Genomic DNA, 27,801 nt, shown 5'->3' with positions numbered 1-27,801 from the left:
CTGGGACGCCATTTTCTTTTTTTTATACGGCTGGCAGACACCAGATGTACATATATATGTATGTATTTTCAGTTTTACCGTTTTGAATGCTACAAAACCTTGATACAGTGTGCAGAGTCCTTGTTAACAGCCATGGTGCAATGGCGACACAACCGTCTTCCCTACCTCAGAACATTTTCTCCTCGGATCTACACAATTCAGGTAGGTCTTCCTTTTTTGACATCAAAACGGTGAATTTCTCCTAAAGGTGAGAGATTTTCATGCCTGTACTTTTGTCTCAATTTCATGCACCTTATAGTCTCGTATGAAAAAATATATGATTAAATACTACTTTTGGGGGTGCGCCTTAAACATGATATGCCTTTTAGTGCGGAAAATACGGTAAAAAAAACGTCATAACGGCTAAAAATGACACAGAACACAACCAGGGAGAGAGTTAGGGTAGCCTGGGAGAGGTGGGTATCTGTGAATCAGCAGGCATCCTGGAATTGGCATTGGAAGGGGGGGGATAAAAGGCACTTGGATTTGAGATTTCCATGGAAAAAACTACAGGGCAGGTTTACAGGGCAATTGGGTGCAAGCTACTTACGGACTGGTGCCGTGTTACTGTGATGGTGGGAATGGGAGCGCTAGCGGCTGCCCTGTTAATGGATGCTCGAATCTGAACACAAAAGGAAACGGAGGCTCAGGCCCGGACCGGATGGGGAACTGTTTTGAGAATTGTCCCCGTATTCTTCGGTTGAAGTCTTTCACATTAAATGGTAATGGTCTGCATTCATATAGCGCTTTTCAAGTCAATGAAGACCTCCCAAAGCGCTTTACAATGTGCTTCACACTTACACACTCACACACCAAAAGCGGCCATGCAGCCATGCAAGGCGTCGACTTGCTTATTGGGGGCATTAGGGATTCTTGCCCAAGAACACTTCGACATATAGCACGGAGCTGGGATTCGAACCTGCGATCTCTCGATCCCAAGCCGAGCGCTAATGCCGCCCCTACAACTCAGATTCAACCACAAAAATGTAGACTCTTACCCATAGGCAGAAAACTGTGCTAGTTTGAAATCATTTTCTTTAGCATATTTTTACTTGTTCCTCACTAAATAAAGGAACAAGTTATTGTTGATATTAATAATAGTAACAATGAGCCAAAATATTTCTTGAAACGTTCTTGATACTATGCTAGCTACATGTAACAGAGTTGAAATTTGATTAGAGTTTTTTGAATTCTCACAAAATCTGTGTTTTTATTGCATGACTGTTAAAACTGTGGTACCGCATTCATTTGTTAAGCCATGGGCGTGTGCGACTGTTTCTCATTTGGCACTTTATGGGCTTCTGCGCTTGCCGTACCTTCAGCTATATCACCTTGTGCTGAAGGTAAGCTGTGCCCAATATCAGTTTGGGTAAAAGTTCATATTTTGCTCAATATAGGAGCTGCTTTCACAAACTATTTTTGTATGTAAATGTATACAAGTTTTGCTAAATGATGCATAAAAAAATCACAAATTAAAAGTAAAGTAATGCAGCTTGAAACGATGATTACTGAGATGCAACATGTTTCAATGGAACCACGCCACGATGTGCGGCAAGATGAGTGATGTCCCGTGTGCAGTCGTGCACAGACGTCCTGACTTCTTTGTATCGTTTTGTTTATTGAATGCAGGCAAGAAACCGAGTGACTGTGAACCCTTGTGTCGCGCATGATTGAGGGTCGTTACATACATAAAACAATTTTAACAACATATACTATATTCTTGGTAGAAAATATTATAGTAAAATTATAAACAATATTCTTGATAAGAAAGTGTTCATTTTTAAAATATTTTAGATATTTCTTTGTTTCAGAAATACAATAAGAAAAAGCAAGCAGTTTTTCTTTTTTTCCTTTTCTTTTTGCATGTAGCAAACAATCTGACTAATTCTAAGACATGTTTACTTAAAATGAGCACATTGATTGGCTATTTGCTAGAAGGGGCAATTTGTCTCCTTTTAAGTATATTCATTTTAATTGTCTTAAGATTATTTTCCTGTTTCTTTATTAGAATAACGAACATCCCTGATATAGACCCAAACTAATATCCAGGATTTGGTAGATAATTTGGCCCATTTTAAGAAATATTTCCTACCTAGATAGGAAAAAAACAATTCACCATTTGTAGAAGAGACCATTTTTTACGTATATATTTGTTCTTATTTTGTTTTGTTTCTCAATTAAAAAAAAGTTATTAAAATAAGCTCTATCATTTACCTAGTACATGATAGAGAACATTGCTTATTCAAAGAAATACATTTTTTACCAGGATTAGAATCCTTGAAATGAGCAAAACAATTTACCATCTGTTACGTTAAATATGCATTTTCTTATTTTCCTTGCTTTATATGAGTATAGTTACCTACCATCTGTAAGATTAGACCACTGTGCTTATTTGAAGTATGAATGCACTTATTTTCCTAGAAACATGAAATATAAAAAAATGAGGATACATTCTCTGCCAATAAGGGACTTTTTTTTTTTAATAACAAATCTTTGACGTTGACAGTGGATAAAAATATTACAACTGTCAATGGCAGAGGATGAATTTGATGCCCATGACCGTCAATGACAGTGAATAAATTTGACCTTTACAACAGCCAAAATCAAGGAGGTAAATTGACGTTTTAGCCATCAATGACGGTGAATGAATTTGACGTATACAACCATCACCGACAGTGAATAAATTTGACCTCTATAAGCGTCAATGCCAGTGAATGAATTAGGCGACTACAACCGTCAATGGCAGTGAATGAATACGTTATCGTGTCTAAAACGGTCTATGTCAGTGAATGACTAAATGTCTAAAACTGTCAAGAACAGCGGATGAATTTGACGACTATAGCAGTCAATGATCGTGACTGAATTAGGTGACTTGAACTGACGATGGCAGTATAGGAATTTGTCGAGTGTAATCGTCAATGGCGATGAATTGCTTCAGAGCAGAAAATGATAGTACATTTTTGTACTTTAAGAGCAATGCAACCGAGTCCAACTAGAGCGTGTCAAACTCATTTTAGCTAGCGTGCCACATGGTAAAAACACTGTCACACGGGCTGGAACAGTAGACGAAAGAAAGAGAGAGGAAGGAAATAGAGAAAGATGGATAGTAAGAGATGGCGAGAGAACAGAGATAGAGAGAAGGGGAGAGAAAGAGAGAGATGAAATGAAAGAAAAAGAAAGGAACAAAGAGAGAGAGGAGGATAGATGAAATGAAAGAGAAAAAGAAGGGAACAAAGAGAGAGAAATGATGGATGAAATGAAAAAAGGAAAGGAACAAAGAGAGATGGAGAGGATAGATGAAATGAAAAGAGAAAAAGAAAGGAACAAAGAGAGAGAGAAAATGATAGATGAAATGAAAGAAAAAAGGAACAAGAAGAGAGGATAGATGAAATGAAAGGGGAAAAAAGGAACAAAGAGAAACAGAGAGAGGATTTATGAAATTAAATAAAAAGAAAGAAACAAAGAGAGAGAGGGTAGATGAAATGAAAGAGAAAAAGAAAGGAACAAAGAGAGGGAGAGAGAGAGAGATGATAGATGAAATGAAGAGAAAAAGAAAGGAACAGAGAGAGGAGAGATGAAATGAAAGAGAAAAAGTAAAGAACAAAGAGAGGGAAGAGGGAGATGAAATGAAAGAGAAAAAGAAAGGAACAAAGAGAGAGAGAGAAGAGAGAAATACAAAAGGAGTAGAAAAGAGAACAAGTGGGAGAGAGTAGACAAATAAACCAAAAGAGAAACAGTAGAGAGAGAGAGAGACAAACAAAGGGAAATGGGATAGAGAAAAAGAAAAGCGAGAGAAGCAAAAATGAGAAAAGAAAGAAATGAAAGAGAGAGCGATAAAGAGAGTGAGAAAAAGAGAGATAGTGAAATACAGATACAGTTGCTCTAAGAGTGGCGCCTGGCTTTGCCCTCATCAAGTGGACATATTTAAACCTGCATCTCATTTTTCTCTTACGCTTCTCTCAGGGTTGTTTTGTGAGCCAGATTCACTGCCTTGGTGGGCCCGATCCTGCCCACATGTTGTGTGTTTGACACCCCTGAACTAGAGGGCAGATGTGGTCCCCGAGAAAATTGGGGAAAACATGTTTGCGGACACCTACCTCATCCAGTCTTTCTTCACCGGTTGGTCTGTCGAAGTCCTCCATGTCTTTGAAGAGCTCGCCTGAAAAAAACGCCCACAAAAAACAAAGTCAATGCCAGAACATCTTCGCTCGTGGTCCTTACTCGTACCGGAGGGTTCCTCCATGTCTGACGCTTCAATCTTGTCCATGAGGTCATTGGAATTCCACTTGGTGATCTGCTTGGGTAAAACCTCTTCGCCATCTGAGAAATCCTCTGCAACACACAGAAATTACATTTATTTCCTAAATAGAAACTATTGTAGTGGTTATAAACTGGTCTGAACTCAGGAACCAGCATTCCACCCTAATGACAGACTGCTACCCAGATCAAGAAAGAAATTCCACTTCTCAAATGTAACGAATGAAAAGATTGTGCAGTTTAAAGACAAGACAAAAGAATATATACTCCTTTTTTTTTCAAAAAGACAAAATGACTAGCAAAAAACAAAAATTCAAGTCTCGTATATACTCGCATAGAAGCCCATATCGCATATAAGCGACCCCTAAAACCTCTTTTAAAGAGCCAAATACTAAAAGATATTTGAAATATTAATAAAGTGTGTATCTAAATCGTTTATTTGCGTAGTAATAAAAATGAATATACCTGTAAAAAGCTGAAAATATAACGTTTACTGTATCAGACGCTCGTATCCAATTTTCATATTTCATTATAATTTCCTTCTTTGACCCGATCAGTGTTGTGACTGTTTTCCACTTTTCCTTTTTCTTATCACAATTTTTTTTGGGAGCCATTATTATGGGGAGAAAAGGGAAATAAAACCAACAAAATCACAATAAAATGACATGTGGTCCCTCTCAATCAAATTGTGATGGTGACGATTGACTGAACAAAGATTGAAAAGGGCATTATCGCAATCTGCTTTTAGAGAGTATTTTTTTTTTTTTTGGGGGGGGGGGGGGCTTTTTATAATTACTTTGCCAAGGCCGTCGACACACTTAAAATGTGTCCCCCCACCCACATCTGGGTCCCAACCCACTAGTTGAGAAACAATAATCCATCTTATCACATATTTTGGATGAATTTCTATGGGAAATAAAACCAACAAGATCACAATAAAATAAGATGTGTTCCCTATCAAACGCACTGATTGACTGAACAGGAAGAAGAAATCAAGCAAGGCATTATCATTGGGCAGTGTGCTCAACCCTGTTTTTTCTACTGCTGCCTTTTCCAGCAGCTGCCCTGTTGTTTTATTGTTTGCTCCTATCTTCGGTATTTTTTCTTCCCGTTTTGACAACTACACTATGGATTACTTCTATCCTATGGACATGGGTTTTAACGCACAAGAAATGCGTGCCCTTAAGAATTCTCGTGCCGGCGTGATGAAGGGGCCCATCGTGGAGGGAAAGCCGGAGCTAGCGAAGCGGCTAGCGGCGTTATGTCTTCGGTACCATCCGTAATCATGGTAAATGCGAACTCACGACCAAATAAGATCATCGAGTGCTTTTGGAAAACATCGAAGCGCACAGGGAGCGCAGTTGCTGTGTTTTGCGGAAACGTGGCTCACGTTTAGCATTCCGGACGCTAACGTGTAGCCACCCGGAGCTACCCGGAGCAATCCGGCTTCAACGCCGCTAAACAGAGACACGAAAGCCGGGGGGAATCGGAGAGAAGGCGGACGGACTTGCTAACACGAGGTGGTGTATCCCTGGATTTTCGCAAAGAAAAGTTCTCCATCTGCCGCAGGGATGTCGAATTTTTGGACTGGCGCGACGTCATCCACTTCGCTACAAGCACCCCTCGGGCATCATGTTCATCTGTTAATAAACAACAGGGTAGACTGCTGGAAGTGTGAATTTCCCTACGGGGATGAATAAAGTATCTATCTATCTATCTATCTAATATGTCACGGTAAAGACTCACTAAAAACAGTCCACAACCCACTTTTGGGTCACAACCCACTAGTTGAGAAACACTGATCTATCGTATCACCAACTTTTTCGGATAATTTTTTTATGGACAAAAAAAGGGAACTAGAACCAACAAAATCGCAATAAAATGAGATGTGGTCCCTATCAAACACACTGATTCACTGAACCAGAGGACTAAATCAAGCAAGGTATTATCGTTGGGGAGTGTGTTCAACCCTGGTTTTTCTTCCTCTTCGGATTATTTTGTCAAGGTAAAGACTCGAAAAACCAGTCCACAACCCACTTTTGGGTCCTGACATACCAGTTAAGAAACACTAATCTATTGGATTTAATATAAATATAATATAAATGAATGTCGATACTCAAATGCCCATATATTCAAACAAATCAGTGCTTGACTTAAGAAATTCAATTAAATTCTTCTTCGATGTTTGCACAAAAAATCTTGACACGAGGGTAGCATCATTTCAATGACACGTTTTGAGAATTCATGGTGATATAGTGGATTTTTTTTCTTTTCTTGGATAATGGAAGCGTACCAGAGGAAAAAAGAACAACAATGAAGTCGAAGAATACGAATAATGACAGTAAATTACAAGTGTCTGCCATCGTAACACTGCTCAATGGCACAGTCAATCCTTTAAAAAAATAATCATATTTTTATCTTTATTATGGATACATTTCAACAATTATCATTGTTCATGTACACCAGGCATGTCAAACTCAGTTTTGGCTCTGGGATCCAAACTTTATGTTCTGAGGGGGGGGCCTGGTCCATAAAAATTTGTCAACACCTAATATACAATGGAAATCAGAATTAGAGAACAACTTGAAAAAACTGTAATCATTTTGAAATAATACCATCTTAACTGTTCCACAGTAAATGACATTTTATTTTTTTTCTTCACAAAATGACTTAAAAGCAGTTTACCCCCAAAACCTCTTCATAAAATGCACTGAACAAAATTTAGAGAATCTTAATGACTGGTATTAAAAAATCTGAAGGTGGCAACAGTCAGCAATTAGTAAGAAGTGTACATGCCTCTTCTGTGAATGATTTTGGCACATCTGCGGCCACAGGATAGCACTAGTCTCTCACACTGCTCTGGTGTGATTTTGGTCCACTCTTCTTCCAGCCTCCTCCACAGCTTTGTGATAGTAGTGTTTATGTTTATAGTTTATTCAACCAATAATCTTCACATAAAAATCATCGGAAATTGTCTCGTTGTCTCGGCTCAGTAAGAAATTAAAGATTTAACAACATTCAACATTCAGAATATAAAACGAAAAACAGAAATTACAATTTACAATTATTAAAGATTCGGACAGCACTTGGGGAAAAAACTGTTTGTAAACCTTTTAGTACCCCTGAATGACTTCAAGCGTCTACCGCTCCGTAATAGATGAAAATGATCATTTCCAGGATGACTCTCATCCTTAAGAATATTTGAGGTACGTTTCAAAACTCTATCATTATATATTGATTCCAGGGATGGCAAACCGGTGCCCACAATCCTTTCCGCTGTGCGGATTACAGAATTGAACTTCGACAGATCTTTCTTTGTGATTCGACCAAACCAATCAATAATAGAATTTGCTAAAACACTTTCAATAATCGCACGATAAAAATTAACTAGGATTTCCTGATGAACATCGTAGGAGTTCAACTTCCTTAGGAAGAAAGTTCTTTGGCGTGCTTTCTTTAGAATTTTCTCCGAGTTCAGTGCCCAGCTTAGATCTTCTGAAATAAAAGTCCCGAGAAGTTTGAAATGTTCCACCTGCTTGACTCTTTTACCATCAACAAGTAAAAATTCCTTCTGGTTTTTGTATTTCGTCCGAAAGTCAATAATCATTTCTTTGATTTTGTCCAAATTCAATATCAAATAATTTCCATTGCACCATTCCACGATGTTATCCACCTGCTGTCTGTATGCGCTCTCATCATTGTTCATAATGTAACCAGAAACAGTAGTGTCATCAGCAAATTTAACAACTAGATTGTATCATCAATGGATTTGCAATCATACGTAAATATGGAATAAAGACAAGGTGATAAAACACATCCTTGTGAGGTACCGGGGTTTAGAACGAGATCATTCGAGGTATGATTACCAATTTTCACAACTTGATGACGTTCGGGCAAAAAATCCAAAATCCAATTACAAATCGAAACGGGAAAACTGAGGTCATCACGTAATTTCACATATAATTTAGAAGGTATGACGGTATTAAACGCAGATGAGTAGTCTATAAATAAAGTCCTGAAATACGAGTTATTTTTCTCCAAGTGTTCCAAAACCCTATGTAAACAAATGTTCAGCGCATAAAATTAGAAAAATTTTCAGAGCTCAAGACAACACGTCGCCCTCAGTCGGCGCCAAGTTGGGTTATTGACCATGATTTGGTCACCAGGGGTTCTGGATTGGATTGAGAACACGACTCTGGGCAAGCCTCGCCATTAATTCAATGTTTTCACCTTCAAGAAAATTCTTTACCCATTTTAATGTGTGACAATGAGAATTGTTTTGCCGTGAATGCAAAGTAAGGAACCAGGTGCTGTTGAAGTAGGTTCTAATACACGTTTGCATTCTCTCTGCCCAACTCCTGCTGCAGCAAACATGCCCCAAATCATGAGAGTTCCTCCTCCACTTTCATGACTTTTTTGTATTTAACACACTTTGTGTTTAGTGTTTCTCCAATGTGTCGCCGAACATAATGCTTCCCAGAAGACCCCCAAACAAATCAGTTTGCTTTCATCACTGAAGTGAACTCTGGAACAGTTCTCTGTTCTAACAACACGCTCTTTAGAAAAGCTCGGTCTAGCTTTTTGATATTTGCCAATGAGAGGTTTGATTACTGTAGTGTGGGCCTTAGGTCCAAAATCTTCTGCAGTGACCTGTCCCCTCTTGCATTTGTCTTCCTTGGACGATCAGCCTTCTTGGGTGACATGAATGAGTATTTAGTTCTGTAAAGATTCAATATTCTTGAAATCACAGATTTGGAATGATCAACTTGTCTTGCTATGGCTTAAATATTCATCCTTTTCGTTTTCATCTAAACAACCTGCTGCTGGAGGCTTTCAGTCACTAAATGACGGCCCACTGTCTTGGAAAGTCAGTTAAGCTGGCAGTTAGAATGCCAGTTAAATAGGGATACAGATAATGAAAGAAAATAGCACGTGGTCGATTAGCAAGAGTTTTAGCAGTGATAGGAAATATCATCAGATTAAAATACTAAGCTGGACCTACTGAAGCTGAGAAAATACCCCACAATATTGTCTTTAACATGAAATCAGACTGGACATCTGCTCTTATACATATTTACTGCCCTGTAGTGGCAGGAAGGAGCATTTGTATTGTATTTTTTTATTACTTTTAATAAAAAATGAGTTAGACGTGCCTGATGTACACGATTTATACATTTTTGGAATGCATATAAATTAAATATCATTATTATACAATTACGGGGGGGAAAAATGTATTGGTATACGAACAATTCGGTGATCAAACACTGACTGAACCCCAACAGATTGATTGAGTACTGAGGTATCTCTGACCTCATTAATGTGCAGTAACATTTTGAATATTATCAATTTGACTTTTGATGATTGTCTTTGACAAACCTCAAAAAAAAGAAAAAAACACTTTTCTTTTGAAGTTTTATTGTTTTGATATTCTTAAGCCATTTAAAACTCGAATGGGGGCGGTACTGCCCAATTTGGGAACCACTGATGTAAATATTTAGGGATAACAAGGAATAACTATTTATCTTTTTGTTGCATTCATACAAATTTGTGTGGTCGAAATAGCTCTTTATTCTGTTTTAATGCCATCATAAATACAAGATGACAAGCCCAAAATAAAAAGCAAAACATTTATATTGACGCTACCCAAATTTCCTTGAATTCCAAAAAGAGGTATGTCCGGTTATTTTAATAATCCCAAAACATATTTATGCTCACACATGGATTGGCAGAAGCATGGACTTACAATATAAATGAATGGATGCAACTGTAGATTTTTTTGCTAGTGTTAGAAAATGAAATGAAAATGGAAAATGTCTCGGAGGAAATGACCATTGTAGGTGAGGCTTGTTCAGAAAAAGTTAGATTGTGGAATTTGTTTCTGTTTACACGGATTGTTGTGACACCAATAAAGAAAAAAAATATATCGAGATTTCACAATCATAATCGTCAACCTAAACAACTTTATAAGATCTTAAACTAAATTTGGTTGAAATATTTCAATAAGATCATATTCCAAAATGAAAACGTTTTTCATTCAACTTTTGCCAACCTTATGTGAAAATATATTTATTTTATAAAAAGTCATTTTCTCTGGCCATTGTTTACAAAATCTTGCAACTCACACCAGATTTTGCAGACTGGTGTGCATTGGTTTGACAGCACTGAATCTAGACATGGTTGTAGAAACTTTGGAGTGAAAACATGGCAAAGAGACATACAACCAGCAGGTCAGCATATTGCGAGACCGGCGAGTGTTTTGAAAAAAGGCGTAACTGAACCTAAGAAAATATAAAATTATACAATGTCATTTATTAGCTTGACCTGTATATGTTTTAGTCACTCCGAGTTGACAGTTTTGCATCAGACGATGAACAAGCCACACTGATTTACAATATAATCCGCAACCCTCTTAATCAGATTAGCAAAATAGCATATTCTGATTACTGTGCCCTACAAAACCAGGAAACAAACAATATTCTCATGTTAATCCGACTAGTCCCGGCATTTAAACATACTGATTGTGAGGATAAGAAAACAAGACCACACAATAAAGAAGAGTTTAATACTCGACAGAGAGGAAATGACGGATGAACTTCAGACATTGCAAGCAGTCCCTTCGCCAAAACCCAGAGACAGTCATTCGGCGAGCCGGCAGAGGTCGATAAGAAGAGGAGGAATATTTTATTTCAACTGCAGCCCAAAGCATGCTGGGTTTCTTGGAAGCCTAAGAACTGATCTGTGGTTAGAGAGATGCATGCATGAGTCAGCTTCTTGGAAGAAAAAGTTTGGTTTAAAAAACCGTAATGACAGTCGTGCGCTTTACTGTGAGGGCCAACCTAAGACCCTAGTGACCCGGGTAGAAAAGACGTAGTTTGCGTTGCACTTGAAAAAGGGACTGGTTTAAAAATAGCTTACACTAGACCAGGAGTGGACAAACTGTGGCCTGTTGACTTTTTAAATTCACCAAGATAAAATGGTAAAAATAGAATGAGAATATCAAAAATGGTTAAAAAAACGTACGTAAGTATCAATGATATGTTGTTGTTTTGTCCCAAGGGTCCGCCCCATAATAATACATTTTCATTAAGCATTAATGTGTATAAATAATACTTATTTTGTCATGAATTTTACTTTGTTTTGATTCTGAGTGTTTCAAAATTTGATGAAATGGTCTATTAATAAATAAATCCAGATGAAATTAAATTTGTAACCCAATGCGGCCCGCAACCCCAAAATTTGGCCCACCCTTGCGCTAGACTGTAAAGTATAAAAATAAAAAATGTTAACATTACTTTTAAGGTGTCGACTTTCACACAAACAAACACACAAAAATATTAAAATAATCACTTATAATGCCGTCAAAATAGCATATCAACCCATCCCATTAATGTGAATGACTGCCCCCTATAGGCCTGGAGTTCTGTGTAATAACTTTCCAAAGAGCATTCCGATGGTGCACTGGATCTGTGTAAACAGCATCACTAAATGCCTTAAGCCTCGTTAGCTCCTTACCGTGAGCGTCGAAGAACTCTTCATCCGAACTATCGTCAGAGTCACGAGCGATGCTCTGCATCCTCCACTCGGAGATACTGTGTCGAGACGGGCTTACTGCCAAGGAACAAAATACACAAAGTCAAAATGACCTAACAAGGGAAAATACCCAATTGTATAATCTTCTTTAAAAAAATGTGTATAAATATTTATACACATACAATATTATGCATGTAAGAATTATTTTTTTACACCAATGTTCAAATTTGGGGTCATTTAGAAATGTCCTTATTTTTTAAGGAAAATAACAACTGTTGTTTTTTTCAATGAAGTTAATGTAAAACTAATAAAAGATACACTCCTTATCTTGTTAACATTGTAAATGACTATTCTGGCTGCAAATGTCTGTTTTGCTAATGCAATATCTACATAGGTGTAAAGAGGCCAGCCACCAGCACTCCAGTGTTCTGCAATTGCATCGGAAGACGAATGGATTATTAAGGAAACCCTTCTGCATGAATGTTTAGCTGGTTACAGCAGCTATAGAACAAACTTTCCTTTGAGCTAGTCGAGTATCTGGAGCTTCACGTTTGTGGGTGTGATTAAACTTTTAGAATGGTCGGGAAAGCATAACTTTCATGAGCAACTCAACAGTATTCTTGTTCTTAAGAGTACGGGCTATTCAATTTGAGAAATTGCCAAGAAACTGAAGATCTCCAACAACGGTGTATACTACTCCTTTCAGAGTAGAAAGTAATGTGTGAGGCCCTGCTGCATAACCAAGGAAAAGGACAAGTACAATACAGTCTAGTTAAAGGAATTGACACCTTACTTGCCTCATTTAGCAGCTTGGCTCAATAATAGCCTCAAAGCACCAGTGTCAACATCTACAGTGAAGAAGCAACTCTAAGATGTTATGCTGGCATGGCAGAGTGGCAAAGAAAAAGCCACATCTGATGAGACTGGCCAACAAAAGGAAAAGACTGATAGTGGTAAAAGAACACAGACATTGGGCAACTCATTTTGTAGATAAAAGAGTGATTTCTTTTCATGAAATTCACAAAGTTTTGAACAGTAGTGTACATTTTGGGCTCACTACAACATATTGAGAGTTCAGTCCGCTTTTGTTACCAAATGTTGCCCTTTTTTTTCGATAAATGTGGAGGTGTCATGTCAAAACACTAAAAAAAAAAAAAAAAAAAAAGGGTTAAGCAAGGGAAGAGGAATGTGCGCAGCAGAGGATATTTTGAGTTTCCCATTTTTATCCTTTTAAACACGCTGTGCCAACCCACCGCAAAGAAATACTGCACTCCTCCGCACGTGGCGTTATGTAAACGTGCAACAGGGTCGAGCGCACAGCTGGATCACTCGACGGTCAGAAAAAGGAAATTGAGGAGGTTCCAGCTGGACCGGCCTGAGATGTCACGCAGGCTAATAATAGAACTGCAAAGGACCACAAATGTGCGTTTGTGTCCGTGTGTGAAAAGGGGGTTATGGTCTTGGCACAGGTGAAAAGTCGTGGGATGCTGCTGCTGCAGGTGCAGCGGTTGCTAAAAATAGCACAGTTGTAATGCAACAGGTTGTTTGAGTTACATAAAACAGCAAAGCCACGCCCGCCTGTCTCATTCACTTATAATGTTTAGTTCTGAAGATGATATATTGACCCCTTTCCAGGCTTTGTCATCACCGGATCAGCACAGGATGCGTGCACATTGTTGACACAAAACAGTGGGAGTAGCATTATGAGTTTGAATGGAACGAAAGAAGATTTGTATGTGGAGATGCGTTTGTAGAGTCACAATTTACAAAGACAACATGCCCAGCTGTTGTGTGTACGGGTGCACGAACCACGATTTTAAGAAACCATTTTTTTTTTAAGAGAAAAATTTCGCTAGTTTCCAGTAAAGAAGAAAAACATGCAACTTTTTGTAGCTAATTAATGGGTTGTAGAAAAATATACTAGCCGTCAAGACGATTACATACACTTCTAATCAGTGCTAACTTTGCAGTCGCTTAAGATATGTCATCAGGTGGTGTCCAACTGTCACTGGGCTTTTCGACCCTAAACCACAATGCCCTCGAGTTGGCGGGTCGGCAGTGATGGCCAGTCACTGCCCATCTTCTCCTGGTCCCCAGCTAAACTCCTCTCCTACTCCAGAGCCAGCATGAGGCTCTATCCGCGGCTTCCCCCACTCTTTGGGCAGCTGCCTTCCTCTCCCTTCCACTTATTCCCAGAGCTGTCAATGCGTCCCCCATACAGACTGCGCTGGGAAGCCTCTGCACCCGACCTCCACTGGGAATAGCCAGGCCTGCCATCCCTTGTCCCTGGACTGTTGGACCGGTTCTTGATATTTGGCGTTTTTCCTTTCATGGGCTTCGCTGCATCCATCTTCCCACGGTACAGTTAGCTCAATCAGGATCATCTTTTGGGCCTCTTCTGACCAAATCAGGGAAGTTTGGACTACCTAGGAAAGTAATTTTCTTCCCAGGTCTACCCCCATCTCCCATGCTGGTGCTGTTTGCAGGAGGCTCTTCTTGGTCTTCTTGGAGGATGCTGGTTTCTCCCCTTCCCTGACGAACTGGATGAAATGTGCTGAGATAGGTTGGTGCTTCCTCCGCCTTTCCTGCTCCAAGATGTAAGCCAGAGCACTGAGGACCTTGTCATGGCGCAAGCGGTATCTGCCCTGGGTAAGAGCAGTCTGGCATTCTGCCCACCACATAGCCTGCACTGTAGGTCCTTCCTCAACCCCCACCTGTACAGGTTGGTTGGTGTTGGAAGGGTGTCATACACTAAACAGAGCAAGAAAGACATCCGGAAAGGTTTCAACCTCCAGAGTTCTGGCCAGGTGATCCTTTGCTTTGGGAGGTCCTACTTTGTCCAGGCTCCTTGGACTCCAAGCTCCACAGCCCTGAACCACCTGCCTTCGGCCTCCAATTGGAGGACCTTGGCCTGCACCATGTCTCTCCTCTGCCCTTGATCAGCTTTTGTCCATTGCTGGGAATGGTTAGAGCCTAGTTCCTGACGCCCTATGCATGGATTTCCGATGACATCCTTCAACCTCAGGCTGCCTGATGTACTTGGCTGTCTGCTGCCCATTTACGCCCAGATGTTGGAATCACGCCCGCGGCCCTAACCATCTCGTCGCTGGAATCTTTGAGCATCATGACAGCCCTACACTTGGCCACCTTGAACTCTTCAACTACCGAAGACAGGGGAAAGTGCAGCTGTCCCGACCTGACGTAAAGCACTAATGATATGAAGCTTGGTGGAATCCAAGCCACTTGCGGAGATGTTTGTTTGCCCTCCTCTCAATTCCTTCAACCGCCGTCAGAGGGATTTCATAGATAGTTAGCAGCCACAGAAGTCTTGGTAGGAGAGACCGTACTGGAACAACCAAGTCTTGAACTTGCATGGTAGGCCTGATCGCTCAATCCTTTGCAGCCACTCATCAGCCTGCTCTACTGTCCTGAGAACGCTGCCCCTCTCTACCGGAGATGAATCGTACCACTTTCCGAGGCATTTTATTGGGTTATCTTCAATTGATGGTATGATTTCCCCCTGGACTCGAAGTTGGAACCTGCTTGTGACCTCGCCACTCTTGATCACCATGCTTCTTGACTTTCTAGGCTTGTATTTCAACCGAGCCTGGGTTGCTACCTCGTCAAGTGCCTTCAGGATCCATCTTGCTTGCACATGGGTTACTGCTGTAATAGTGAGGTCGTCCATGAAGCATCTCAACGGAGGTTGACGTATGCCAGACCTCGTCATCGGCCCTCTGGTCTCCTTTACCGCGGCAGTGATGAGTAGATTCATGCCCATTGCAAACAGGATGGGGGAGATGGTGCAACCCGTGACGATCCCCTTCTCCAGGTCTTGCCACTGGGTGGTTCGGAACCGAAACTTGAATCAACTGAAGTAGGAGGTGACCATTCCCCTTAAGTGCAGTCGGATATGGTAATGCTCCATAGCAGTGTTGATGAGATCATGCGGAATCGAAAAGGATGACGTTACTTTCGGCAAAGAAGAAGATGCAAGCTAAAAGAACAATGCTAATTTTGATCGTAAAAGAAAACAATGTTCGTTCTGTGCAGAAAATGAGGCTAATTTTCCTTGTGTAAGAAGACCGAGTGGAAACATATGTTGGCACACATTTGTTCTGGCGACTGCCTTCTTAGGGAGTGTTCATAATAAATTCACATTTTATTTGGTTAATATAATATTTATCTTATTACTTTATTTTTAACGTTTAATTCCTAATTGAATGTGTTTCTAGTGACCAGCAATATGTGTTTTATAGCTATTTAGGTTTCAATCGGATGCTTTTAGGAGGACTGGAATTAATCATTTAGTTTTTAATAATATTATTTCACTACAAGAGCAATTTGAGGTGCGAGCACTATCTCGGAAGGAATTAACTCTGTATAGAGATATCACTGATGATAAATGTCAGCCTACAAGAAGACGATGCTCGTTTTCCCTGCAGAAAAAGACCATACTAATTTTACTCACCACCTCGTTTGGAGGAGCGGGAGGAACGTGAGGAGGTGGACCACTGCTTGGTGAGCACACCACGAGGCTGCAGCGTGTTGGGGCCCGTGCTGCTGACCGGCACCTCCGTTTCCTTGGTCTCCTTGACCTCCTGCTCCTTCACTGGAGGCGGCGTGGTCTCCCCGTTGGCCTCGGTGGCCTCCTCTACTTGGCAAAATTGGGCCATTTTCTGGGCCAAGGCCAGCTGAGTTTCCAGCTCCAGCTGCCGGATGTCCTCCATGGTCAGACCGTACCACTCGTCCTGCCAGCACCAGGCCTGCCGGTGGGCGCGTACCATTACTTTTCTTAAACCTGGGAAAAAAAGAACGACATGATAAAAATTCAAGCACTCTTCAAACCATGGAAATACATTAAAATTCAAGGTTTTTAACGATTTTAAGCACCTGCATGAACCCGTGAGTAAAATCATCTGTCCATTATTGTTATTCTTCTTCTTATTATTATTAAAGAACAAATATTATTTATAGTTAATAATTAATCCGTTACAGAGACCCCTCGGTACTTCACGTGTCAGTTATTGCTGGTTCACTCCTTCACAGGGAAAAATATCTTATTAAAAAAAAAAAAAGATGGAATAAAAATACACAGGTAGTGAAGGGCGGGGGCAGCCATGATTCATGCAGATCGGTTAGCCCCTCTTGAGGCCGATTGGCCAATTCAGATCAGAGCATCATTCATACAGCATTGTAACCTGAACCCTGCTGTGCGATGTTCCTACATCTCACTGAGAAGAGTTTGTGTCCACGCCTTTGTCATTTCAATCTGTTCTCTCGCTCGCTTTCTCACTCTCACTCTCCCTCCCATTCTTAGTCGACAAGTGAGCAACTCCGCTTTGGTCTGCTCTAATGAAGATGTGACACTACTTGGTGGATTTTCACTTTTCACGGGTGGTTGTGGTCCCCATTCACAGCAAAAAAAACAGGGATCCCTGTATTTATTGAGTTTTTTTGATTTTGCAGTTTACTCAACACGATGAAATAGAAGGTGGAATATCCCCCACGGCTCCCTCTCATAAAAAATAATGTACGCACCAACGTCATGGATGAATCTCTCAATCTTGGACTGCATGCCCCAGTAGCGGAATTCCACTTTGCACAGTTTGTAGGCGCACATGATGGGCGCTTTACTCGGATTGTTGTTATATTCTTGGATCCAGTCGTCCAGTAAAGGCCCTCGCTGGGTCTTGGCCGACTTGTACAGGCGGGGGTCCTCCTCGGACTTGTACTCGTGGGGGGCAATGGGGTCCGTCACTATGTCGATAGGGTCTGCCATGGAAAAAAACGAAGTGAAATTGTTATTGATTCGAATAATACTTCAATCATATAATTAAAATGAATCGTCGCTGTCATGTGAAAAAAAATCTCACATTTTTTTAGAATTTTTATTTTTGCGTACCCATACACACACACTCACACACCAATAGCGGGCAATAACTTTGTGGAAGGCTTTCTTTGAATTCTTCTTGCTGAGGCACTCTTCTATCTCCAAGCATTGGTCTTCGATTCAATTTCTCCTTTGCTTCCATCAAGATTTGGCTGCTCCTCCAGGGCTTTTTCTTTGTAATCAATGCTTCCTACATTTTTTTGTCAATGAAGTGTACTAATTAACCCCAGTATTTTATCAGTGCATTAGACAATACAGTGCCATCTAGTGGTCAAATATTACACACTGGGCCTTTAAAATATAACAAAGGCATTGCAGTAACTACAATTAGCCATACGTGTGCATCAGAGGCACTTCATGTAGAAGATGGGAAGAGATAGGCCTTTAAATCAATATTGGCCATCCCAATGATGCAGTAGTGTAGAAAAAGTTCATTTCTGTCTTTACCAATAGTCCTCTGTCTCTTGTCGGCAGCTGACATGTTGAAAATGTCCTGCTGGTTGCCGGTGTCGCTCATGTAGTACGTCTCGATGTCGATGGAGAACTTCTCCACAAATGGACACGTGTATCTGAAAAAGGAGAATAAAAGAAAAACATTCATATTGTGTCTTAAAATATCCGTCCAACATGCTGTTCTGACATTGACTGATAGTTACAATTCAATGCAAAAAATAAATAATTTTTAACATTAACATCCATCCATCCATTGTCTTTCGCTTATCCAGGTTCGGGTCACGGGGGCAGCTGCCTTAACAGGGAAGCCCAGACCTCCCTATCCCCAGCCACTTCTTCCAGATCATGTGACGGGATCACGAGACGTTCCAAGGCCAGCCTAGAGTCGTAGTCTCTCCCGGGGCATCCTGCTGGTGGGACATGCCCGGAAAACAACCCGAGGGAGGCGTCCAAGAGGCATTCTTATCAGATGCCCGAGCCACCTCAACTGGCTCCTCTCAATGCGGAGGATCAGTGGCTCTTCATAAAGTCTTTCCCAGATGACTGAGCTTCTTTCCATATCTTTAAGGGAGAACCCAGCCACCCTGCGGAGGAAACTCATTTCAGCCACTTATATCCGGGATCTTGTTCTTTCGGTCCTGACACACAGTTCATGGCCATAGGTGAGAGTAGGAACGTAGATCAACCGGTAAATCGAGAGCTTTGCCTTTCGCCTCAGCTCCCTCTTCACCACGACGGACAGGGTCCGCATTACGGCAGACGCTGCACCGACCCGTCTGTGGATCTACCGTTCCAGCCTACCCTTACTTGTGAACAAGACCCTGAGATACTTGGAACTCCTCCACTTGGGACAAAATCTCATCATCAACCTGAAAAGAGCATGTCACCCTTTTCCGGCTGAGTATCATGGTCTCAGACTTGGAGATGCTGATCTTCATCCCTACTGCGTCACACTCGGCTGCCAATCGCTCCAGTGAGAGCTGAAGATCACGGCCTGAGGAAGCCAACAGCACCACATAATCTGCAAAAAGCGGAGATGCAATGCTGGGGCCCCCCAAACCGGACCCCTTCCGCACCAAGACTGTGCCTAGAAATTCTGTCCATAAAAGTTATGAACAAAGGGCAGCCCTGGCGGAGTCCCATGCGGACCAGACTCTGGCACCAGGCATACAGGGACCGCACAGCCCGGATAAGACTATTATTAATTGGCAGAAGGCGATTAAAAGAGAAAACTCTTCTAGGGGCATGACAATTCTTGAAGGTAGTAGTTTGAAAATCAGTTACATTTAAAATATCCCGTCGCCGTCTCCTCTCTCCTTCCTGCATCCACCCACTATTCTGCTCAACCAACTCAAGTCACTCCAAAGGTAAATTTCATTTTTTTCCCTTACATGTATACTATTTATTTAGGGTATTATTTTATCACATGAACACATATTACACATAAGTAGTACTTGATAGATACCATTTTAATATTTTTATCTGGGGTACCGGTGTTTGGAGCTAATTGCCATAGGTTTCTATCTCTGCCATACTGTAATTTCAGTTTGTAATCTCCAACTGAGAACAGATAAATGTGTATCCTGGAGGCCTACTGTAGATTTGTATAAAAAGTCGGAAATAGTGAGTGACAGTGCGGACTCGGCAAGTGGAAATGTTGGCGCTGTAGCTTCTCACCTTGTTCGCGTGTAGGGGTACGCATTCCACGATTCCTCCTCCACCCTCAGTGCCGCTTTGGGCAGGATGGAGCGGAACCAGCTGGGAATGTGCATGCCGATGTGGTACACCTTGTGGGTGTACTGACCCGTCCCGCCCGGCCCGTCAGTGTACGGTTTGTTTTTGAGGATCTCCACGCCGCTGCCCTCACCGCAGCTCTCCTCGCGGCTCTTTTTCTGAAAGGAAAAAAATGTTCATCAGAAAACGTTTCTGCCATTTGTGGTCTGATTTGTAGAAACTGTCACTGAAACAAAAACACATTGTGCGAAAAAGAAAGGGTTTAAATTGCCATGTATTGTCTTGTGATTTACCCAATGCGGTGACACTATAAACACCATTCCTCTATTTTTTTGTAGGTTGGCATTCTATGGCGTGCAAATAAAGACACTATGTGGTGCTAGAGTGTCTTCCTTTTTGAAGCTGAAAGCTACTTTGTTACCGATTAGTAATAATATGCATTTCAATTTCAACTTCCCATTTTATTGTCAAATATGCTTTATTCACAACATCCATCCATCCATTCATTATCTGCACCGCTTATCCTCAGTAGGGTCGCGGGAGTGCTGGAGCCCATCCCAGCTATCTTTTGAGCAGTGGGCAGGGGACACCCTGAACTGGTTGCCAGCCAGTTGCACACAGGGACAGACAATTTGCTCGCTCATTCACACTTAAAGACAATTTGGACCGGCAAATTAACCTGACAAAACTACGCAAGCACGGGGAGAACATGCAAACTTCACACAGAGGTTCGATCTCATGACCTCAGAACTGTGCCGCACACGCGCTAACCACTGAGCCACCGTGCAACCCCACAACATACAACATTGATGAAATTGCTTCCTCTTTACCGCATGCAACATGCAATAAACGAGAAACAATATACAAATAACAAAGAGGTAATACAAAGTAGGCATATAAAATATAAAAATATATAAGGTTTGGAATATAAAAGTTGCAAAGTATAAGACGGAATCTAAATAGAGCCGTTTAGCATTGATTTGGCAGAGACAGAGGGATGCGAGGGGGTAGGGCAGAGAGGGAGCTCAGAGTCCTGACGGCCTAATGGACGAAGCTGTCTGTCCTTGAGCCTGCTGGTTTTGGCTCTAATACTCTGCACTCCTTTCCCTGATGACCGCAGGTTGAAGAGGCTATGAGATGGATGGACGGGTGGGGTCACCTGCAATCCTGGTGGCTTTGCAGGTGGGACGGGAATTGTTCATGTCCAGGAGTAGGATGAGGGGGACACCAATGACCTTTTTGAAATCACTTGTGTTTTCCCCATGTTCGTATTATGTGATTACGTCCTTCGTATGTTTTAATGATTAGGAGTGGGGCTAAAATAAGCTACGTCAAAATAAATAAATGTCCTTGAAAAAGTTAACAGAGGATCACTTACAAGGTTAACAATGCCTGATGAAGTTTTCAGAAATCCAAGTACAGTTTTCTGTTTTTGTTTACATCAAATAAAACCAAAAGGGGGTATGGGGGAATAGGCAGCCGGAGATTCACAGGGTTTTGTAAATAGTAATGACGAAATGACAAAGTTGTTTGTAAACTAACACAGCTGGAAGCAAAATTGTTTACAGACACAATTTGGCGCCCACTGTTCTCACCAAATATGGTTTCCTTGTCAAGTTATGGGTTCGTTTTTACTGAACGTGTGGTGGAAATTCATTTCGAAACCTTCACATCAAGGAGATCCTAGTTCTGTCACCATTCAAAGGTTCCAAGAACCCATAAGTGCTCGTCGTTTAATATGTTCCTGGCACATAACTCAAAGTTGTTTTTTAAATACTGCCCAAAGATCAGTTCATTCTGAACCGTTGCTTTTGAGACCAAAAATGGTGTATGAAGCTCAACAAACCTCATGGTGTGTATTTATGATTTTTTTTTTTGTTTGAAACCCTTAACCACTAGGGCCGTAGGGCCACCACTTCCTGTGGTGTGTCTTGGGCAACTACAACCTGATGCCGCCCATCCCTCTCCAGGCCAACATATGTTTCCACACGGTCTCCAACCGGACAGTGTTGACAGTAACATAATCCGAATACCATATTAAAGAGATGTAACTTGATTACTTTTAGTTACTTTTTAATTACCCCAATATGAAATGAGCTAAAAAAATGCTTTATAAACTAAATATAAATAATTACCCAATGTTAGTTAAGATAAATTAACAATGTAAAAGAAAGATGGGTATCAAAAGGTTTTTTCGTCATAAAAAACTAAAGTCACATCACACGCAAGGTAAATAAAATGTCATTTTCCTTTAATGTAAATAATGTATATATAAATATATATATTTATGTATTCAAAGTACAGAGTGCAATCTAATTCATTTTCCAATTACATGAAATAAAAAAATCATTTATAGCACCAATTAGACAATGAATTGCAGCTCAAAGTGCTCTATAAAAAAATTGAATCTGCAGAATATGAATTCATCAATAAATGTGTGTGTCAAAGAATAAACAAATAAAATGAAAATAAAAACTTAAACATAAGGTTCAAACGATTATAATAAATGCATAAATCATTTTGAAGATAGATACACAAATATAGGGAACACAACACCTTTAATCTGATAGAGTAAGTAAAGGACATAATGTCATTCCCTTCACATTTGTTTTTTGAGGAAATATGGAAGCCAAAAGTGATGCATTGTGTGTTGTAGTACTGTAAATGTGAACAAAACAAAACAACTCCCAAAAGACTTTTAGGATCTCTGGCTCATCTCTAAGTAACAGGAGGATACTTTACACCAACAACAACAGCAACCAATTGATGAAGGTGCTGTTTCGGAGTCAGATTAGGCTTGTCCTAGTACTGATATCCATGGAAACGTGTACGATCTGTTTCTTGGAAGGGCTGGGCGCTACTGGGCTGTATTTGCCCAGGACACAGCACAGGAAGTCCCTGGTTAAGAGATCCGAGAACCATAAAGATATACCCTTTTACTATTTGTGCTGACAAATTTCCGTGCTCAGGTTTCGGTTGAAATTTATAACAAATCTGGACTCAAGAAAGGCAGCAGGCAGAAGAACCTTACATGAAGTCATCAACACAGCCTAAAAAATCATCAGCTGCTCTCTGCCCAGTTTTGTATACAGAGCCAACAACATGATTAAGGACTCCTAAACCTGTTAAATTGTTTTCACAAGTTTATCCTCGTGTTCCACATCTAATGTTCATTACGTTGTTATAAATAACCAGGCTTGGGGTGTAACGGATCCCTTGACCACACAGGTCGTATGGACACCATTTCCTGTTGTGTGTCTCGGGCAAGTACAGCCTGATGGCACACATCCCTCTCCAAGCCAACATGTTCCCACCCAGTCTGTTACAGCTACAGAAAAAAATGTAATCAAATTTCAGGTATATTTTGTAAAAAATAGGATTACAATTTTATTTAAAAGCATACTTATGTTGCGCAATTCAGTGGAAAACATTGTTTTCCTCGTTCACATCAACTTTGTTTACCTTCCCCACGTCCGTTCGCTCCTTTCTCTTTCTTGCGGCGCAACTAATCCACACACCGCTGCCCTCACTCTTAGGACCCCTGCAGCTGGCTGACTACAAAAAATGACTATAGGACCAAAAACTAACAGAAAAGTGCTGTGTAATCAAAGTGCAACTAATAAGCGAGTATAACCATACTGTATAGATGAAATAACTTGAAACGATGAATGCAATTGAATGCCAGTGGGAGTGTGCTCTCTTCACATCCACACATCTTCTCAAGCATCCATTTATTCACTTAATGGACTCATTCACATGAGTCTCACATTTACACATATCTAATGCGCTGATTCACGTCTTGTGTCCATTAGAATTGTAATCACTGACACTAGAGGGACAGAGAGAGATGAGAAGACGTCCCAGAGTTTTGGGGAAATTTAGAAAGTTGTGTTTAAAACAATATTGTATTAGGTTCTTAATGTGAACTAAAACAAAGCATATCTTATCTGCCATTTGAAAGATGGCGTTTTATTTTTGCTCAATATTAACCTGGATGGGATGGGTGCCAACAGACTGTACTTGCCCAAGACACACAACAGGAAATTGTGCCCCTATGACCCTAGTGGTTAAGGGATCCAACCCCACTATACTATGTGGTTTAAATGTGAGCACTTTTTTGTTAGATTAGCCGATCTTGGTTTCCTCAATGTCTTTTTCACATTTCATTGTTGAACTGTCTTTAACAACATTTGGTTAATGTTTTTATATTTAGTTTATTTTGTCTTTAAATTTGTGATGTTGCCAAAATATATGGCCGTGATACATCTACGATCGCCACGATTATTAAACAGAAGGAAGCGCTACAATCTACGGCTCCTTCCAAAGGCCTCTCAGAAGAAAAGATCGCCTGCGAACGATGAGATGAAGAGGTCGTTACTTCTGTGGATTAAGGGAAAATAAATCAAAGACATCTTGCAAAATTGGCAAAAAGTCTCGGAATTCGTAGCACTTCAAGACCCAGAAAAAATTTTGACTGGTCAGGCTATTGCTCATTATGATGACGTCTGCCCCCAGCATTTCTGAAGGCAAAAGCCAGCAAAAGCAGACGTCAAAGTCAAGTCAAGTCATGTTTATTTGTATAGCCCTTAATCACAAAGAGTCTCAAAGGGCTGCATAGATCAAAGACTATTGCAAACTATTATTACAGACTTTTATGGATGATGGCGGGGCGCACGGACGCAGCGGCTCACAGCTCTTCAGCTAATTTTCTACTTATTACCGCTCTCTTGTCTTTTTTGCTTTCTTTTCTGGACACATGTGTGGCCAATAATACCTATAGTCGGGAGGAACTTACACAATTGGGTCTGCGTCTAAATTTCGACTTTTTGGGCACTTTTTATACTACCTTTGATATCCAGCAAGAGATACAAAGGGTTCCGGGATCTCCGTGGGTGGCCAACCCACTTACGAAGCGGCAGAGACTGCGTCGGGATTGTAAACAAAAGCAGGGCTGTCGCTCGAGCAAGTGTGCTAAGCTAAGGGAGCTACATCGGCGAAACGGAAGTGAAGGACGCGAAGATGATGGAATCGTGCCTAATTCCACCAATATTTCTTTATCGTTCTTGCCTGTCAACCGACGAATGAGACTCAACACGCCCGAACGGCGACATCTTGTGACGATTTCTACAAAGACTTCAGCTAAGTTCATTGGATCAGTTCTTCAAGAAACAGGACACAAAAACACTGCTGAGGACCAGTAAACAAAGAGGCCAGTTAAAAAGGAAGAGAGTATTTTAATTATTTCCTTTTATTCTTTGATGTTTTTCATTGTGTGCCTCTCATTTTAAGTTTTTTTTGTTTGGTATTGTAATTTTAACATGTATTTGTTTCATGTTCTGATGCTTTTTGTGATTTATTGAAAAAAAAAATCATACCTTTGCATTTCTTGGAACGGATTAGCGCATTTACATTGAAAAGGCACCTCGACATACAAATTTTTCAGGTTACAAAAACTCCCGGAACGAAACAAATTCGTAAGTAGACGACTGCATTCTGATTACGTTATTTTGTCTTTTATTGGCATATTTCATATTGGAGGAATCCTAAAGTAACTAAGTAATCGAGTTACTTTACTTGAATATTACGGTATTTGGATTACGTTGCTGTCATTGTCCTCAGGCGGCCTAACCCTGGTAATAACAATAACCAGGGTTGGGTAGGGTTACTTTAACTGGATTACTTTCAATTACTTTTGGATGACTCCAATACCAAATATGCTGATAAAAGACAAAAGAAACTAAATATGAATAAAATGACTAAATTTTGTGCAGGCTTGGGGAATAACGGAATACATGGAACGGCAAAAAATGATGTTGGCAAGCTGTTTGGATTTATTTTTATTCCGTTTCTGTCGCATTTTATGTTAGTTTTGCCGGATATCAAAGAGATCAAAGCAAGGAGAGAAAGCTTACCACGTGTTGTGAGTCATCATTTTATTCATATTTAGTTTATTTTGTCTTTTATTAGCATATTTGGTATTGGAGTAATCCAAAAGTAATTGAAAGTAATCCAGTTAAAGTAACCCTACCCAACCCTGACAATAACTACAATTCTATTCAAATTAAAAGCAACTATAAGAGAATCTTGTTCGTAAAGGGATTTTTCTTGATGATTACACCTACAAAAATGAACCAGACCTGCAGCGCACGAATTCAGTCTAGGCCATGTGAGTGTTAGCCGTCCAGACCTGGCCGTATCGGCTTTGCCGTTAAGAAAGTGGCGCCTGCGGCTAATGAAGGACCTGTCATCGGTAATGAGGTCTGCCAGGCCCGATGCTCGCCGTTCTCCTCCTCCTGCTGATTCATCACACGGTCTCAAATTGAGTGCCAGAACTAAGTCTGGCAATTAGCTCCTTGCTTGCTGATGCGCACAATGCAGACGCATTAAGTGAAAGAAAAATGTTATTTGTTTTGAATACTGTGAAAGTATACATTCATTTTGCAACCCTGGTCATACTAGGTGCCAGGGATAACTCTCTGGGCCTGGGGTGTCTAACTCGTTTTAGCTTGGGGGCAACATGCAAGAAAAAACATTCTCATGGGGGCTGAATAGGCAGATTAAAGAGAAAGAGATAAAGATATAGAGAAGGTAAGAAAGAGAGGAAAGAGAGACAAAGACAGAAAAAGGAGGGAGATAATGAGAAAAATATCAGGAAAAAGAAAGTGGAGATAGAAAGAGAGAAAGAGAGAGACACACAAAGAGAGAAAGGGGGGAGAACGGGATGGAAAACATAAGAGAGAGGGAGAAAACGGGAAGTTGGAGAAAAAAGACAGAGAGATAAAAAGAGATAAGAAAAACAGTATGAGAGAAAGTGAGAGGGGGTGAGAGGGATGGAGAGAACGAACATATATATATATATATTCATTAGAAAACAAAGAATGTGCGTGTCATGTTTGTACTGGAGAAAACCTTATATTTCTCCATTATTAAATATTTTTGGAAAGGCGCCAAGAAGCCACTAGGAAGTGCCGGAGAGCCACGCGTGGCTTGGTTGGACTTTCTTATCTGAAGGCTTGTCTCCCTGACCTCCCTGCAAGTTCAAACTCCATTAATGTCTTCTCTCCATAATTTAAATGTCTACTAAAGTTTAAACTTATCATTCAAAAATGTTCTCTTTGGAATAAATGTTTTTATCCGTTCAAACGGGGTGGGCTGTGAAAACCGTCACATTTCAGATTAAGTCCGTGTAAGTTAATCAAGAGAAAAAGGGAAACATAAAAGGAAAAAAAAACGTTTGGACTTTGGGGGTTTTAAGCCTGTGTCACGTTTTGCAGAGTCGCCGCAAAGTCATCACTAACAAAATCGGCGTCAGCACCAAACGCTTTTGCTAACCGTGTCACATCCTGTGTCTTTTTCTGGTCGCAAGTTAGTTGATGGAGTTTCCTGATTGAGATGCAGAGACGCGGCGGCGAGCATATCACATTGCTCACCCGGGGCCCGACAGCGGCCAAGATGAATCGAAAATGAGTCGTCACAGGGACGGGAAGCAGGAAGGAGCGGCCGGGGGCACGCCAGAGGAGAGGGGAGGCCTACATATGCTTCTGTTGCCGTGGCAACCGGGCAGCGACATGCTATCTATACGAACCGCACTCGTACGGCCGTAATCCATTAATCCAGATCGCAGATTGATGAGAGCAGAAGATGGAAGAGCTAAAATGAACAGCACCAGTACGGATAATGCAGGGGGTTCTCGTCCCCATTGACCACAATAAACAGATTACGGTATCTGGGTTTTGCCATGCACAACACGTGTAAACAAACTTTACCAATCCTATTCTGGGGTGTTCTATAGCGTGTGTCAACTCACATTTGCAGGGCATAATCGCATTTCGTTCTGTGTACATTGTTACACAGAATGACAATACAAGGAAATTATTATTATTATTATTATTATA

At 40.7% G+C, this 27,801-nt stretch overlaps 1 protein-coding gene across 9 annotated transcripts in view; it reads right to left on the bottom strand.

Moving 5' to 3' along the window:
* Nucleotides 1–27,801, bottom strand: part of LOC148366098 (membrane-associated phosphatidylinositol transfer protein 2-like) — a 102,932-nt gene that overhangs the window by 33,974 nt on the left and 41,157 nt on the right. For 7 of the 9 annotated variants that reach the window (XM_088336510.1, XM_088336512.1, XM_088336516.1 and 4 more), the window contains exons 3-10: nt 19,850–20,064; nt 18,167–18,288; nt 17,368–17,601; nt 16,298–16,627; nt 11,809–11,904; nt 4,267–4,371; nt 4,137–4,198; nt 590–661 (exon numbers count right to left, since the gene is read on the bottom strand). In XM_088336510.1, coding sequence (XP_088192636.1) covers nt 590–661; nt 4,137–4,198; nt 4,267–4,371; nt 11,809–11,904; nt 16,298–16,627; nt 17,368–17,601; nt 18,167–18,288; nt 19,850–20,064 — 1,236 coding nt within the window. The remainder of the gene's footprint in view (nt 1–589; nt 662–4,136; nt 4,199–4,266; nt 4,372–11,808; nt 11,905–16,297; nt 16,628–17,367; nt 17,602–18,166; nt 18,289–19,849; nt 20,065–27,801) is intronic. The other 2 variants (XM_088336513.1, XM_088336514.1) reach the window with 1 other exon arrangement.

Source organism: Urocampus carinirostris, chromosome 5 (genome assembly GCF_059441175.1).
Source record: "Urocampus carinirostris isolate Australia breed hairy pipefish chromosome 5, RoL_Ucar_1.0, whole genome shotgun sequence".
Taxonomy (NCBI): Eukaryota; Metazoa; Chordata; class Actinopteri; order Syngnathiformes; family Syngnathidae; genus Urocampus; species Urocampus carinirostris.
This window is presented reverse-complemented; position numbering and strand designations above follow the sequence as displayed.